Source organism: Pogoniulus pusillus, chromosome 2 (genome assembly GCF_015220805.1).
Source record: "Pogoniulus pusillus isolate bPogPus1 chromosome 2, bPogPus1.pri, whole genome shotgun sequence".
NCBI classification, from domain to species: Eukaryota; Metazoa; Chordata; class Aves; order Piciformes; family Lybiidae; genus Pogoniulus; species Pogoniulus pusillus.
In genome coordinates, this window is record NC_087265.1 from 9,448,995 (window position 1) to 9,464,831 (window position 15,837).

Genomic DNA, 15,837 nt, shown 5'->3' on the forward strand with positions numbered 1-15,837 from the left:
TGTATATACTGTAAATGTCTGCTTGTATATTCTGCTAAGCTGTAAATAAAAAGCTTAATTCAAATTTCCAGAGCTGGTCGAGTCTAGTCTGGGTGATTTCCAAAGTGTGGGGGGGTGGGGAACACCCAAACCATCACACTCCTGTTTTGCACCATCCCCGCTTTTGGATTGTCCCCCACTTCTGCACCATTTTGTGCAAATCTGCAAGCTCTGCAAGTCCTCAGGTCCATTTGAGAGAGAGCTGCTGGTGGTATCCATACATGGCTTCTCTTGGACTGCACTGTGCAGCTCAACTTCCTGCTGCTACCCTGAGCTAGGGAAGATGCCAGCCATTTGGCTTCCCACCCCGTGCTGCTGAGGCAATGCTGCTTTCATGATCGTTCCACTGGCAGCCGCTGTGCCTCAGACATTTTTGACTCAAGTTGTGCCAGGGGAAGTATAGGCTGGATGTTAGGAGGAAGTTCTTCCCCGAGAGAGTGATTGGCATTGGAATGGGCTGCCCAGGGAGGTGGTGGCGTCGCCCCTGGACGTGTTCAAGAAAAGACTGGATGAGGCACTTGGTGCCATGGTCTAGTTGACTGGCTAGGGCTGGGTGATAGGTTGGACTGGATGATCTTGGAGGTCTCTTCCAACCTGGTTGATTCTGTGATTCTGTATGACTTTGGCGGGTCTTTCCACTCGCCTTGGACTTTTGCTGTTTGGATCCACTATTGGATATTGCTCATAGCGTCAGAAGGTAGCCAAATCACAGAGAAATTAATCAAGGGATCATCTCCAATTTCCTATCTCACCTCCGTGAGTAAAAGCTCTTTCTCTTAGATTCTCTGCTCGCCCTAATTTATAGTGTAGTAAAGCTGTGTTTGTAGCTTAGCCTTTTCCATTTTCTGACTTTCCTAAATCTCTAAATTTGTCCATAAGCATCCTTTGAAGACTTTCCTGACTGCATTAGAATCTGTAAGTAAACCTAAACCAGTTTTGTACATAGTTTGAGGATGAGGTTTTCAGGAAAATAAAAACAATTCTATTTTTGTAATTCCTATCTCAGCCAATTAATACCCCAAACCTCTACAACACACACCTACAGAAAAATGGTTCTGCTCAGTTCCATTTCAACATGTTCGGTTTAAAAATCAAACGATTTCTTTGCAACTGCTATTCCCCAACAGCACCTCAGTCTGGGGACTGGCACACTCTTCCCTCCACACTGTGCTTCTCTAATGACTGCTCAGTCCCAGCAGCGACACGTGTATTCTGTGGAGATTACACTTTTCATTAATTGGCCATGTACAGTATAAAGAAAAGAAGCAGGATAAATAGATTAGTCTGGTTCTGTATGAGCCATGGTGGCAGATGAAAAGAGTGTTGAGCAGGAAAAATTAAGGAAACATGAAATAAGCAAATTACACAGACACAAGATTAGTTCAGGCTTTCTGCTGATCACAAGAATTGGATTTTATCACTCTAGATAAGACATACCACACTGTCACCAATTCAAAGCTTATCTGCAGTGACTGCACCACTGCGTACGGGCACGACAGCAGCTAGTTTTCAGCTGTAATGTGCTTGGCATTACAAGCATACAGTAAGCACTTTAATACAGCCAGGTATTAAGTCCTACATCTTGTAAGAAGTAAGACAGGTAATACTGACAGGAATGAAGCAGTGACTCAAAACGCAGCAGTTCCAAGAAATGATACAAGGGTCTTCACTGACAAGTCATTGAAACACGAGTCCCTAGTAGTGAAAAGTTGATATGCCTAACAATGCACACAGTATTTTTGATTTGGTGCTGGTATAGCCCATGCTAATATCCTCAATTCAAAAGGAACGTGAAAAATCTTGCAAAGGTTCAGAGAAAAAGACATGTGAGAGGACTTAAGGATTAGAAAGCACAAAACTATTCTGGTTCAGTATATATAGGCTTGTCAGCAGATGACTGTGGGTTACTTTGACCTCAACCTATATATTCCTACATGGAAACAGAACAGAAATATCAGTGCAGTAGACAGTCTAACTGCGACTAAGATTGGAAATTACCATGTAGAAATCTGCAGCAGAAATAATGCAGTCTTATGGGAGAAGGCAATCTTTTGAGAATTTTAATGCAGGAAATAGTGGGTTTCTACTGTGTGCTATTTAAAAACCAAGATTGAATGTTCTTCTCCAAAGATCCACATTTTTGTCTTAATCAGTCCATGAATATCCTGCGTGTCACAGAGAATCTCAGACAAGGCAATCACAAATCTCCCCTCTGGGCATATAAGCTACTAATACATATTTCTGTACCATTCATACAGACTGAATAAACCAAAAAAGATATATATGTCAGAAAAAAAAACAAACCCTGGTGACTAAGCAACTATCTTGTTCCTTATATCCAACTAGTACTCAACAGGTTATTCTGCTGATATGCACTACAAATCAGGTCAGGAAGTAAATGATTATTACATGCAATTGCTCCTGAGAGACTGATAACAAGACCAGGAACTAAAAGTACAAAAGCCTGAGTTAGAAAAGACTCAAATGAAAGAAGACTCAAATGAAAGTTTCCCTGCTCTGCTCCAGCATTCTGCAGACAGGAGACTGTCTAAGTCCCTGTGTACCAGAAGTCAGACAGAGTAACAGTATTTACTACAATGCAAAGCTAAATTTCTTTTAAGATAAATACAAGGCTTAGTTGATTAAGGGCAAATACAAATCTGAGATCACAATCAAACATGCACAGCAAATATATATATTTTTCTCAGCACAGTAGCCAAGAAGAATTCTTGTTACTACTGGCAACATTCTGCCATTTCTCTTAAGATTTTGTTTTGGACCATTTACTTGTAGCTATCATTTTAAAAGAATTCACTCTGTATAATCACAGTTATTAGACTAAATGCTGCTTCTGTGATTGAGAAAGATGTAGAAGATCAATATCCTCACACCAATGAAAATGAAACAAAATGTGACATGTAGGTGCTTTCACACTGTTGCATTGTTTTGTCCTATGTATGTGCTGCTGGGTTTAGCTGGGTGGTTAATTTTTTTCCACAGCAGCAAATAAGGGGCTGTGGTTTGAATTTGTGCTGGAAGCAGTGTTGGCAATACAGGGATGTTTTCATTACTGGTTATATAGAGCCAAAGCCTCTTCTGCCTCTCACACCACCCCACCAGCGATTAGGCCAGGGGTGCACGAGAAGCTGAGAGGTGAAACAACCGAGACAGCTAATCCCAATTGACCAAAGAGATATCCCATACCATATAACGATGGGGCAAGGAGGAAAGGAAGGGACAACTGGAATGATGGTATATGTCTTCTCAAGTACTAATTGATTTATGTAATGGCTTCCCTGGAGACAGCTGAACACCTACCTGCTGATGGGAAGTGGTGAATTAATACCTTGTTTTGCTTACACATACAACTTTTGCATTGTCTATTAAGTTGTCTTTATCTCAATCCACAAGTTTTCTCACTTTTACCCTTCTGATTGTTTTTGCCATCCCACCAGAGAGGAGTGAGAGAGAAGCTGTATGGAGCTGAGTTGCTGACTGGGTTTAAACCACAACAGCATGGCACATGCAGTGATAAATTGACAAGTGACTTAAGACAATGTCTTTTGAGGCAGAAGGGAAGGCATGCAAGAGAATTTAGGCACAGAGAGCTTGGAACTTGGAAGAAATCCAGTTACTGTCATGTAATTGCTTTTCTTTGAAAACTGCATGAGAGAGGCTCTTCCAGGTGTGCTGAACTGGAAGAGATCCAGACAGAAAGCAGAGACCACTGTAAGCTTAACAGCACAATATACTTTTAACTTGGTGAAAACAGAATCAAGCCTTGGTGGTGTTATTCTGCAGCTCTTGTCAGCAAATAGGAGATGATACAATAAGTAATTGCAATATTTAAGAAACAAAACTCCAATATTATTTCATGGAGATAAAATGAGATTGAAGACTTTTAGAATCTTTAGTGAAATACAAGTTCCAATTCAAAATACAGTAATTTTTTGTTGTAGATTTGAGAAAAAAATAGTTGGAAGGCATATTTGCTTATGACAGATTGAAGTCTACAAAGTCACTTGATACTTACTTTTAATAGATTCTGCATTTTCCTAAATGATTGTGTTATCAAGACTAGAAAATAAATTATTCTAAAGTGTACATAAATAACAAATAACACTGATCTAGACAGAAGTATCCTCATCAAAAAGACTTCAATGAGTTCAATTTAATTAAATGTTTATGTTCAGGAAAAGAAAGTTTTAGAGAGGAGGGCTACTTTTAAATTAAAGTTATGTTTTATTACAGTGTTCAAAATAAATTTGCACTAGTATATAGGTACAGAAAACTCACCTTCCAGAAATTATCTACTTTGCCATAAACGAGAGATTGATTCTGCCTTTTGATGTCATTAATGTGTTTAATATCACTGGAGTTCAGATGTTGCTCTACCACAAATCCGAGGAAGCTGTTATCTGGAGTGTGAGCTGTAAGAAACAAAGCATATTTGAAACCTTTTAAAGTAGCAATTAATGTTACAAAAGCATGATGCTGTCAGAAAACTGGGTATAAGGAACATTACTATTCAACAGGTCACTTCACATTCATACTGTGAGATACATTTGCTTGCTTTATTATCAAGAACAGGTCTTATTAAGTTCTGCTGCTTATGTCTCCTGAAGAAAGCAGTTGTTTTCTGGCTCATTTCTGACAATACAAATTCTGCAGTTGGACTGAAGCCAATGTTAATGATTATTTGTGTGCTGAGCTTTGTTACTAGAGATAAAGAGAACCACAGGAAAACCAGCTAGACAATCTCAGACAAGAAAGCCCTGGATTTATTCTTCTTAACAAAGCTGTATATTGTTCAATGTCATAAATAATTTTTAGTACATTTCTTGGGCTCACCTCCCATATCACAAGAGCTAACACAAATCATCCAACTCACTGCACGTTGTGTGCATGCTAATCATGAGCCTATGAAGTCACACGCCACTGATTAGAGCACAGATTTTATTGCTTGATTCACTTACATCTACCATAAAGATGACAACTGAAGCTGGAAATATTACTGTTAGTCCAGCACCTAAAAAAAAATGCAGGAAAAGGACAGACAATTTCCTCTTTGTTTTCTGTACTACTCTTAGCATTTGTTGGGCTATTTCCAGAAGTGATATCCAGCAATACCAGTCGACGCCCTTCTCCTATAAAGAGACAGACCTGCAGGCTCATGTAAATTAGAAGATTTTGTATCATTTTTGTAGACAGGATGTTTAATTCCAGCTATGCACTTCAACATTCAAGGCTCTGGGAAAAAAAACCCTATGAGGAGAGGCTGAGGGAGCTCGGGTTGTTTAGCCTGGAGAAGAGGAGGCTCAGGGGTGATCTTATTACTGTCTACAACTACCTGAAGGGACATTGTAGCCAGGTGGGGGGTGGCCTCTTCTCCCAGGCAACCAGCAATAGAACAAGGGGACACAGTCTCAAGTTGTGCCAGGGAAGGTATAGGCTGGATGTTAGGAGGAAGTTGTTGCCAGAGAGAGTGATTGGCATTGGAATGGGCTGCCCAGGGGGGTGGTGGAGGCACCGTCCCTGGGGGTGTTCGAGAAAAGCCTGGCTGAGGCACTTAGTGCCATGGTCTAGTTGACTGGCTAGGGCTGGGTGCTAGGTTGGACTGGATGATCTTGGAGGTCTCTTCCAACCTGGTTGATTCTATGATCTCTACTACATAAATATGACTCCAATATGTAGGATTCTTTTGCATATCTGAAGTGTCCTAGCCTCACAATCTTACATAGAAATAGGGTGCAATAAACACTAGGACCTCCTCTGTAAGCTTCCCTTTTCATTCTGGCACACAAACTGACAATTTCTTAATAAGCACCCTAAGACAGAGCCCCAGGCACTTACAGTACATGCAGTGCTAACCCTATAGGCAGTTACATAAAAAAAAAAATCTAGTGCAATTATGAGGTTCTGCATTTTGATTCCTGACAATCAGCCAACTGGATAACACAGTGGGAACTGGGAAACCATACACAGTGTGCATTTCCCTCTGCCATTAGTCTTTCAAATGACAACTACTCTTTTTCATGAAAAACTCCTCAGCAACAGCTAGGCACTCACTTAGACACAAGGACTTTTTGGAATTTAGCATAGCAAGTGGCACGTTGCAAATGCGCCTAAAAAGGAGCACTTTTCCATCCCTTCATATTTTTGGATGGGAGCTTGCATTCAGAGGAGAAGCAAGACAGTACACACTCAAAGGGAAAAGAAACCTTTGTTAAAGCTAGCACTTAGAACTGGTGGAATTCAGTGCCTCAAGTTTCACTGGCATGAAGCACTCTGTTGGATTATTAAGCAAGATCATGCAGTTTTAAAAGTATCTGTGAAGTTATTTTGCATAGAAGAACTTAAATTAGAAAAAAAAAAGAAAACCAGAAAAGGGGAGAAAAAAAACAACCCTCTCATGCTGCTGGAAAGCTCAGAGAACAATCAAGCATTTGGTACTATGCCATGGGTTTGAATATGGCTTGCTTGTTGCTCAGTAATAATTTTCTGCCCTTATAATCAGAGTTCTCAAAACATAATAGAGTCTGGGGATCTCAGGAAGCTGTCCAGGGTTCCAAGCAGTTGTAAAATCTTTACTGATGCATAAAATGCACTTTTAATCACAACTCCATAAAGATGGAGCAGAGAAAAATAAAGAAAAAGAAAAAACTTGATGCATCACAAAACACACTGACTCTTCTGCATCCAATACAAGAAGAAACAAAATCCTTGAATAACCCATAGCACTGGAATCACTCACGCTACAGAGTGAGCTTGCTTCCAATCTATTTACTTTTCTTCCTGCAAAGGAAAATCTGCAGTCACTTTCAGTAACAAAAATTGTAAATGATTATTCATTAAAATTCCAATATAGCCATATTCCCCTGAAAATTCATTCTGAAGTGATTTGCTCCAAACAAGAGACTGTAACTGCAGCCCATACTGTCACAACTACAGAGATATACTTTCTTCTGAATGTCATGGAATGGGATTGAGGAGGGCACACGCAGAGCACACAGCTGTACCACAAGTCATTATGCAGCTACTTTTCTTGAGTGCATCATCACTCTTGGTGCTATTTTGAACACCACCTCACACACATTTTTTCAACAGCTGGACTATTTAAATACAGCACAATTGAGCTTTCAGCTCTCTTAGGACATAAACCAATAAATACTGGCAAATCATGTGGATATGGAACACACACTTTACTCATGTCCAGAAACAAACTTCACAACCAGTTCCAGGTCACATTTCTCCACCACACATTTTGTTACTTGCTTTGAAACAACTGTGAACACAGGCTTTTAACTTTTGAACAGCTTTCACTATATTTCTCTGGAAAATATTGCACAGTGAATGTTGACAGACAAAATATGCTGCTTCTCAAGAATTTTACAGGGCAACTGCAATCAAAAGCATGTCAGCCAGACAGCAGCATACAGAATTCTGCTGTGTAAAGCAAAAAAGCTTGAAAGACTTGACTATGAAGTCTGATGAGAGAGAATAGTGCATGCCAAGGCCCTAGTCTCAGACAGACTTCTCTACAGAACTTTTGAGGTCAGGCTGGTCACTACCAAGTGTTTCTTCACAGACTTGGTTTCAGAAGTTGCTGCACACAACAGCACACAATTCCCTCTTTCCTAAGCCTCACTACCCTTAAGCTAGCTGGCAGCAGTGCCTCTTCCTGCAGCTTTCAGAGATAACTACTAGTACAACAGGCAAGAAAAAAGATTCTTTGATTTTAGAACCTAGTGCCATAAAGTCAAAGACTAGGTCTAGAGCAGGTCACAATAATCATTTAGTCTGATATAATATAGAGAGAATTTTTAGTTTTTGTATCCTGTTACTTTTTTAGGAAGACATTTAGCAATGCTGAAATCTACTACTTGTTTTTCAATAGCTTTGTAAACTGCTGGCAAATAAATTTGAATCAGTTTACCTCAGAATGAATGCTCACAAGAAGAAAACAAGCTAGGACAACATTTTTGAGAAATCCATGAAAAAAGAGAGACAAATTATTTTTACTGAGTGTTAGTTTATCTTCAACACAAAGAAAAGGCATTGTGCTACTCAGTTTTGTGGGGAAAAAGCAGAAATACAACAACATAGTTAACAAGCTTTACCGTGTTGAAATGTGAGAGTGCAGTTTATAACAACGTGATCTAGAAAGTCCTCAAAAACTAATCACTTCAACAGAAAGATTTGAGAAAGCAAAACTGACGCTTAAAGGAAAAGCTAATCACCTTCCACAGGTACCCTGAGAATGAAGTTACCTACCACTATTTATATAAAGTTGATATTGTTATTTTCCAATTGCTGGATGGAAGCACAACTGAGTTAGATTGTATGGTCCTGCTCTCGCAGGGAGGTTGGACTCAATGGTCTCTTTGGGTCCCTTCCAACCCCTGACATCATGTGATCCTGTGAACAGAGTTTTTATATGTGCTACAGACACTGACACGATTCTACCCATTTAATTGCTGTATTTTACTAGCCCATGAACCTGTTTTTCACAATACAAAGAATTCTTCTTAATGACAGCATCCCTTTTCAAAGATTCCTGTTATTTATAAACACAGGGATACTTACGGAACATCGTATAAAATTGCTGTGGATTAAGGTTCCACTTTCCCCATGGTGTCTTGTGGCTTTTTGACTGGGCGTAATGGGCATGATTAAACTCTGGCTCAGTTCCAAAGGAGTCCAGAACTCTCAGCATACACCTAAAAGAAAAAAAGCAATTTACTGTAGGGACACATATGTATATATAAGCATGTATGTCTGTAAACACGTAATAACGATAATGAAGATTTGCTTTGGTTTTGTTTGCAATTGTGGATGACTTAAAAACTGAAGGTACCTTTTAATTTCAAACATTTCTACTTTATTTACATTCACAAAGACATTATGAGCAGCAAATTCAAGGATGTATCAGACATTCAAACAGCAACCCCAGAACATATTTTGGATTTCTTTGCTCTCATAGAATGAATTTCTACTTTAACATTCATGTAGAGTTTATGGGAATGCAGCTATGGTCACCTACATTGCTGAGAACTTAGGAAGAAGAAGAAGAGGATTCTTCACCTATTTTCTAACTTTCTCACCTACTGGGACAAAACCAAATGCAACAGCCAAGGGCTGCAAGTCAAGAAGATCAGAGCAGAATAGTACTTTGTCTTTAGATAATTGTATTTAATCTCCAGGTTCTGACTTTTGGGTCAATTTGAGTTAATGGAGAAGCACTGATGACAGTTTCACTTGCTGAATGCTTGGAGTTAGACCATTTACTTGTTTATGAAACATTCTGTCACAGATCTTTGAAAAAACAATGTAAAAGTCAAATGTCTGCAATACCCACTCTACAACTGAGAGAAACATTGGTACTGGATTACTAATGGTGTGGGGATGAGAGAATCACTCTCAATCCTTCACTTAAGCTCTCAGCAATTCCTTGAAATAAAATTACTTCATTTGTGAGTGGCTCCTTTTGAAAAAGGGCTCATAGCACACAAAAGGCAGCAAAGTTCTCAGTGTGAAGATGGCAGCACACACTGCAGCATACAGATTCTAGAAGCTATGCTCCTAAAACACAGCCTGCCAAACCTTTGATATGGTTTGGCTAGGAACTCTATGGTTGTCATACTGACCACTGGCTCCAAAGCTGCTGACTCTATTATTCTTTAGCTCTCCACAAAGATTTTCATAGAAGACTTAAATAGGATGTGTTCCTACATCCTGTGCCACTCTCTTATAAAGACATGAACTCTTATCACTGCACATTTTATCACCGGGCTTCTGCGTACACAGGAAGAGACACACCAAGAAGAGAAGGGAGGCAGCTGCAGAAGTTACTATCAAAACCAGCTGCACTTCCCAATATTCAACATTTCCCATGCTCCAAGACCATGTATATTCAGTAAAACATCAGGATTTTGGGTTTAAAATGTGAAAGAACTTAGCCTCCCAGAAGCGAAGTAACTTAGCTGCAACCATTTTTCAGCTTTAAAAGATGAAGTAATTTAGTCTCAAAAATATATTTTCATATGTCTTATAAATTGCTTTTCTCTCTAAAGTATCCATTAAACTGGGAAATGGAAAAACATCAGCAACAACATCAGCAACTACTAAACTTTCATATAAAATGCCACCTTTATATCTGAAAGTACAAACAGAACAAATTTACTTAAAAAAAATCTTCACAGAGATCTTTCAAGCAAAAAGAAAGTCAAAATATACAACACATTATGATTCACTAAACAACAAAGCTGACAGATCAGTTTCTGTGCACTGTTTTATGTCAACTGTTCTCAATGAAAATATTTTACAACAGTGGCAATTATCTCTCCATCATACAAAATACTCCAGCAGGACCAAAACAACTTCTGCACTGATGAATCATGCAGTAATAAAAGCCCTCTTCTTTCTTGGCAGGCTTTAAAACAAAATTCGTATCAAATATACAGCTTTTGGCCAGGTACTCAAGAACAAGGGAATGAAAACATAAGGGAAAGCTGCTTTAAAACTACATTACTGGAATTTGTATTTTTGTAAGGAACACTACATTGCATGTGGTCATCTGAAAGTGCTTTGTTTCTTCTCTTTTTCCTGTATTCAAATGCAAAGTATCTATCATTAACTGTTCATAGGGAGATGTATAACTATATCCAACACATACAGGGTCTCTGAAGCAAGAGAGGAAATGTGCAATGGAAACTGAGCTGAATTAGAAAGGAGGGAAAACAATATTTACATGACTCAAGCATAAAGTACGTCAGAAAAGAGAAAAAGATCCCAGCAGAAACTGCAAGTGTGTGCAGAAATGGTATGAGAGATCAAAGTTTCAAGTGGTGAACCTAATCCCAGAAATAGAGCAAAAAAGAACCTGTAAAGGTTTGAAATTTAGAAATTAAAGTAATTAACACCAGCTATGCTGAAGGTAGGAATGACTCAGTGGTCTGCCCAAGTAACATATTCTCCATTTGCTTCACTTAGTGCTTTAAATCTCTTTCAACAGAAATAGTTTAAACCAAAATGTTTTATTTTACAGACGTTCCCAAAATTAAATAATTCATTTGGAAGATGCTAAAGCAGCAATTTTTTAAAATAAGGAGGATATATTTTAAACTAAAAATGTAATTTAGTGTGATTTTAACCTCACATTTTCACTCTCTTCCCCTTTTCTTCCTAAAATGTCACCTAGCTTTAGCAGTGAAATTGCAGAGAATTACAGCATGCCTTGCAATTGGTGTCAGACTCATTTGTCTATTCACTGAATAATTAAAAAGAGGATTGGTGGGTAGCAAACTACTTGTAGAAACATCCATAATAAAATCTCCTTTCTTTTAGCATATTAGGAGTGACAATTTTTTGGCTTATAAAAAGAATAAAAAATAGACAAAAGTAACCCTGGATTAATTACCATTTTTAAAGCAACATTTTTCCATAAATACTAAGCAAAACTGCAATCTTAATTGCCCCACTCTATTGGAAGTTTGTATCTCACTCCAACCTAAGGTGATCATTTTTCTCTACTTACATATACCTCATCTCAGTTTAAACAAAACAATATTGTCCAGCAGCACTCATCACTGTCAGCAACCAGTCCTTACAGCAGCATAATCTGTTAAATAAAGGGTACATATGTGCCAGTGGCTGAAGACATACTCCTGGGAGCAACATGGTGAGAACCCAGCTAATTCTGGTTTGGAATTTTTGTAAGGTGCACTGAGCTCAGTCACAGCAATCTGCCAGCACAGATACATGGACTCAAGCCCACTTTGGCTGATGTCCAGCCAGCTCGGATCATAGCAGCTCAAATCTGCGCATACAAACTTTCAGGCTGCTCAGTACTTGCATTTAAAATTTTAAAAACTTAGTCAGAAAATAACCTTCCCAAACTAGATATATAGTAGAGAACATGCAAGAAAGAGAAATGTTGCTCATTTTTCATGATAGCTGTCACGTTAATGTAGTTCAAGAATAAAGCCAATTGGATTTCTGGCATATGGGAATGAGTCATTGCCAGAGAGACTGCAGAAAAAATACGAGAAAAACACCAGATTCTTATGTGTTGTATGGAGGATTCAGGTGCTAAGAAAGGCAATGAGTTGCACCCCTCAAACTATATTAAGCTACTAATTTTTATGTTGCTTCATTGAACATAAAATGCATTTAAATATTCAGACTTCAGAAATAAAAATGGTATGTCCAGGCATCCTTCTACACTCAAAACTGAGATCTGTTTTGCTACTTTTATGCTATTTACAGCACCAATTAAACCACAGATAAAGCATGTACATGGTCCTACACACAAAGCAGTACTTCAGTTTAGATGTACTCACCCATCAGAGTACATTATTATGTATGGCACTCTTATCAAGAAACTGTTCTGAAGGCATAGGCTTATTTTACCACTCTACGCAGACCTCAAGTGAATAAGCAGGTTTTAGTTTATTTGTATTTTGAGTCTAGTTTGCATATATCAGACTGGGCTGACCCATAAATGTCTGCTGAAAAACTATACAGCAGAAAACAAAACACACTTCTCCAGTTAAAGCATTATTCCTAATGACATGAAATACAACTGAGAAAGCAAAGTTTGTCAAAATTAAGGGCTATAAAGCAGTTTCATTTGTGATAATGTTAGTTTTACCAGAATGAATTAACAACACAGTTACACTTTTACACTGGAGTTAATGGTTTTAACTTTAAAATATTTTTAGAACAAAAATTATTGCAAGAGGGCTCTCAAATAGGAGATAACAGGCATGAAGCTATGAATGAATTTTTCTGCTCTAATCAGTTCTTTGGTAGTTCCTGCTAAATTCTGGACTTTGTTTTGTACCTGGAACTTGAGAAGCGGTATTAAGTAGAGAATTTCCCAACAAGCACAACAGTTTGATGAAAGGTCTACTAAACCAGAATTACAAGCAATGATCCTAAGCTCTAAACTTGGTTTGCAAAAAAGCCAGTTGAAAGCATTCTAGAGACTGGTGGAGAGTGGAAGTAATTTATTCCTCCAAATCATTTTAGAATAAGCAGTAACAGGAAGTTTGCAAGAAATAAGGCTGAGAAAAACACTTTAAAGAAAAGCTTAACACTCTACGACAACATCTAGGGCATCTTTACACAAAAAGATTAGGCAAAAGTCTCTCAAGGACAAATACATCTGATCCACATTACAGCTAGGAATATGTGAGATCCATAGCCTCATCTGGAGCACAGCTCTTCAATCTCAAGAAAGTGAATACTGTGGAAGAGTGGCATTAAGACTTTTTTTCTTGTTCAAAAACCTAACCAAAACACCTATGCTACCTATGGTGTTTATTTAGAGATAAATTTAATTTTACTCTTCTAAATCAGAAAAAGTCAGTTGTTGCAACAAATCAATGAAAACAAGACTGTCAACTTAAGATTTAATGATTTATGACATAAGCAAGAAAGATGGAGGTGTTAATCTAATAATCTCAATGTCATGGTGTATTTCCATATTCCCAACACACAATACAGAAAAGAGGAAACAGAAGGCAATCCGGAAGGAACTTTAAAAACATTTAAGTATGTTTTTATATCCTGACCACAACACTGTATGTGATTGCCTAGTGACAGCTACATCTGGCAGACAGACAACTAACTGTAGCTCAGGAGAAAATGGGATTATCTTTATTAGCAGGCTCCTAAAAACCAGAATATCCATTTACTCCTCTGCTTCAAAAAGAGATTAAGAGTAATCTAATCTGCAGTGTTGATCACAGTACTCTGATTTAAAATTACGTTGGAAAGATTCAATGCTGTAGAAAATCTTCAGGTTGAGAGAACACAATTTTTTTCTGCTTTTAGTTAACACCTTTCAATACTTTCCTTCAAGAAGGATTTACTGGGCTTTATGGATCATAAAACACAGCTAATTCAATTAGGTACACAAAAATCAAAGTCTTAGTAACTTAGATTAGGGGTCATTTCATGCTGCTATGTACAACGCATGGGAGGCTTTCTGATTTAAAGTTACTGACAAAAAGAAACATAGTTCTAAACCTGCAGACACTAAGATGGGTTCTTTCCACTTCTAATGGAAAGACATCTTCAGATTATAGAAACAACAAAAACTGCAGTTTACTCTTTAGACCTACCCCTGAAGACAATTCTGCCCAGTATCTTAAGGGATGGAAGAGAAAAAAATGCATTGTGATATAATTAGAATAGATAAATCTCCACAATCATCAATCCAGTACAGCTACAGTCACAAGCAAAACATACTTTTGGTAGTCAAAGTACACAGTGAAATTCAATAACTAATTTACAGATCAAAAGTAGTGGAATGTAAAGAAGAGAGGGACAGAAATGCAAAGATGATGATACAATTTGTTTGTTTGCTACAATTGAAACAGATTAAAAAAAAAAGCTTGAATCCATGAATCCCAAAATTTCTTGATATGCAAAAACCAGGTAATAGCCCACTTAACATTGAAAGGCAACAAAGAACGACGTTTTCACTTTTAAATAAATTCAAATTACTCACCTCAGTATTTTAACACATGTTACTAAGCAAAAATTCTTTAACAAAGCAGTTAAGAAGTCAATTAAGTGCCATACTTACTGGTAGTGCACCCATGATGGTCCAAGGGTTTTCTTAAACTGAGTGAGTCCCACAATATCAATGTAAATGAGTTCTACGACTTTATCTCCCTGGGTAGGGCAGCCAGATCTGTTACCTACAACTTTCTTCATAATCCTAAACACAGAAAGAAGGAACATGGAAAAGCATTACTTTCCAAATACCTTAAATAAATGCTGTAATGCTATTTTTCCTCAATAAATCCCCTTGTCAAAAAGGGGCTATTTTCCAGATCAGGAACCAAGTAAGGACATAAAAATGCTAAAGATATTCAGCACCTATTAAAAAAATGTTTACGCATAAGTAAAAAAACCTCATCTAGTTTAAACAACATAATGTTACAGTTAGAAAGTTTAAAATTAGTGTATCTTGATGTTATTTGAAATAATAGTCCTGACTTCTCTTGATGTTATTTTAGTATAAGAGATCTCTACAAAATGATGTGTTATTAGTCAGAGAAAACCTGAAAACTACAGAAAAATTGGTATGTGCTCAACTTTATAAACAGATGCTTTATGCCTTATGCTGAACTAGTATGCAAAGCAAGAAAATGATGAGTGATTGCCTAACATAAGCACTTAACCATAGCAAAGCTAATGCATTTAAAGGATTTAAATCTTAATTTTAAAATAAAACACAGAAGAATAGCAGAAACTGAAGAAAAGGACACAGAATTAGGCTAGTCCGTAACATTTCCTATTACAGCTGGTTAAAGCACCTGGGATGTTAGAGTAAGCTGCTTAGATTGAATTTTACAACATTCATTTATGAAGTCTCAGGAGCCTGAAGCTACAATGAAAACATATTATCATTTTCATAGCAGATATACTTAGCTCATGAAAATAATCTTATCGTCTGTTTAGTGAATTATCACTTTCATTTTATGCTTCAAGAAATTATATTCTTCAAGAGTTTACATTAATTTTTTTTGTATTCCAGTTTCAAAAGTGAAAGTAATCTCCTTACTCCTTGAGCTCTGCCAGTGAAGCTGAAATCCGGATGTCATGGCCCAGTAAGTAGAGAGATGTAATTAAATCACTCCACTGGACTAATTCACCAAGCGGGCCACCGCTAAACGCATTTTCTGCAATCTTGAATCCAGATTCTTTTGTCAAAAGCCCCAGATGAACAAGAATCTGGAAAGTAAAGTCATACATTAACATTATCAACATTAAACGTTCAAC

The 15,837-nt window shown here is 37.6% G+C and overlaps 1 protein-coding gene across 5 annotated transcripts in view; it reads right to left on the minus strand.

Annotated features, from left to right (window-relative positions):
• The window catches only part of MGAT5 (alpha-1,6-mannosylglycoprotein 6-beta-N-acetylglucosaminyltransferase), a 141,726-nt gene that overhangs the window by 38,656 nt on the left and 87,233 nt on the right, over positions 1–15,837 (minus strand). For all 5 annotated transcript variants that reach the window (XM_064156052.1, XM_064156033.1, XM_064156036.1 and 2 more), the window contains 4 exons: positions 15,620–15,789; positions 14,636–14,770; positions 8,626–8,759; positions 4,336–4,469 (listed from right to left, as the gene is read on the minus strand). In XM_064156052.1, coding sequence (XP_064012122.1) covers positions 4,336–4,469; positions 8,626–8,759; positions 14,636–14,770; positions 15,620–15,789 — 573 coding nt within the window. The remainder of the gene's footprint in view (positions 1–4,335; positions 4,470–8,625; positions 8,760–14,635; positions 14,771–15,619; positions 15,790–15,837) is intronic.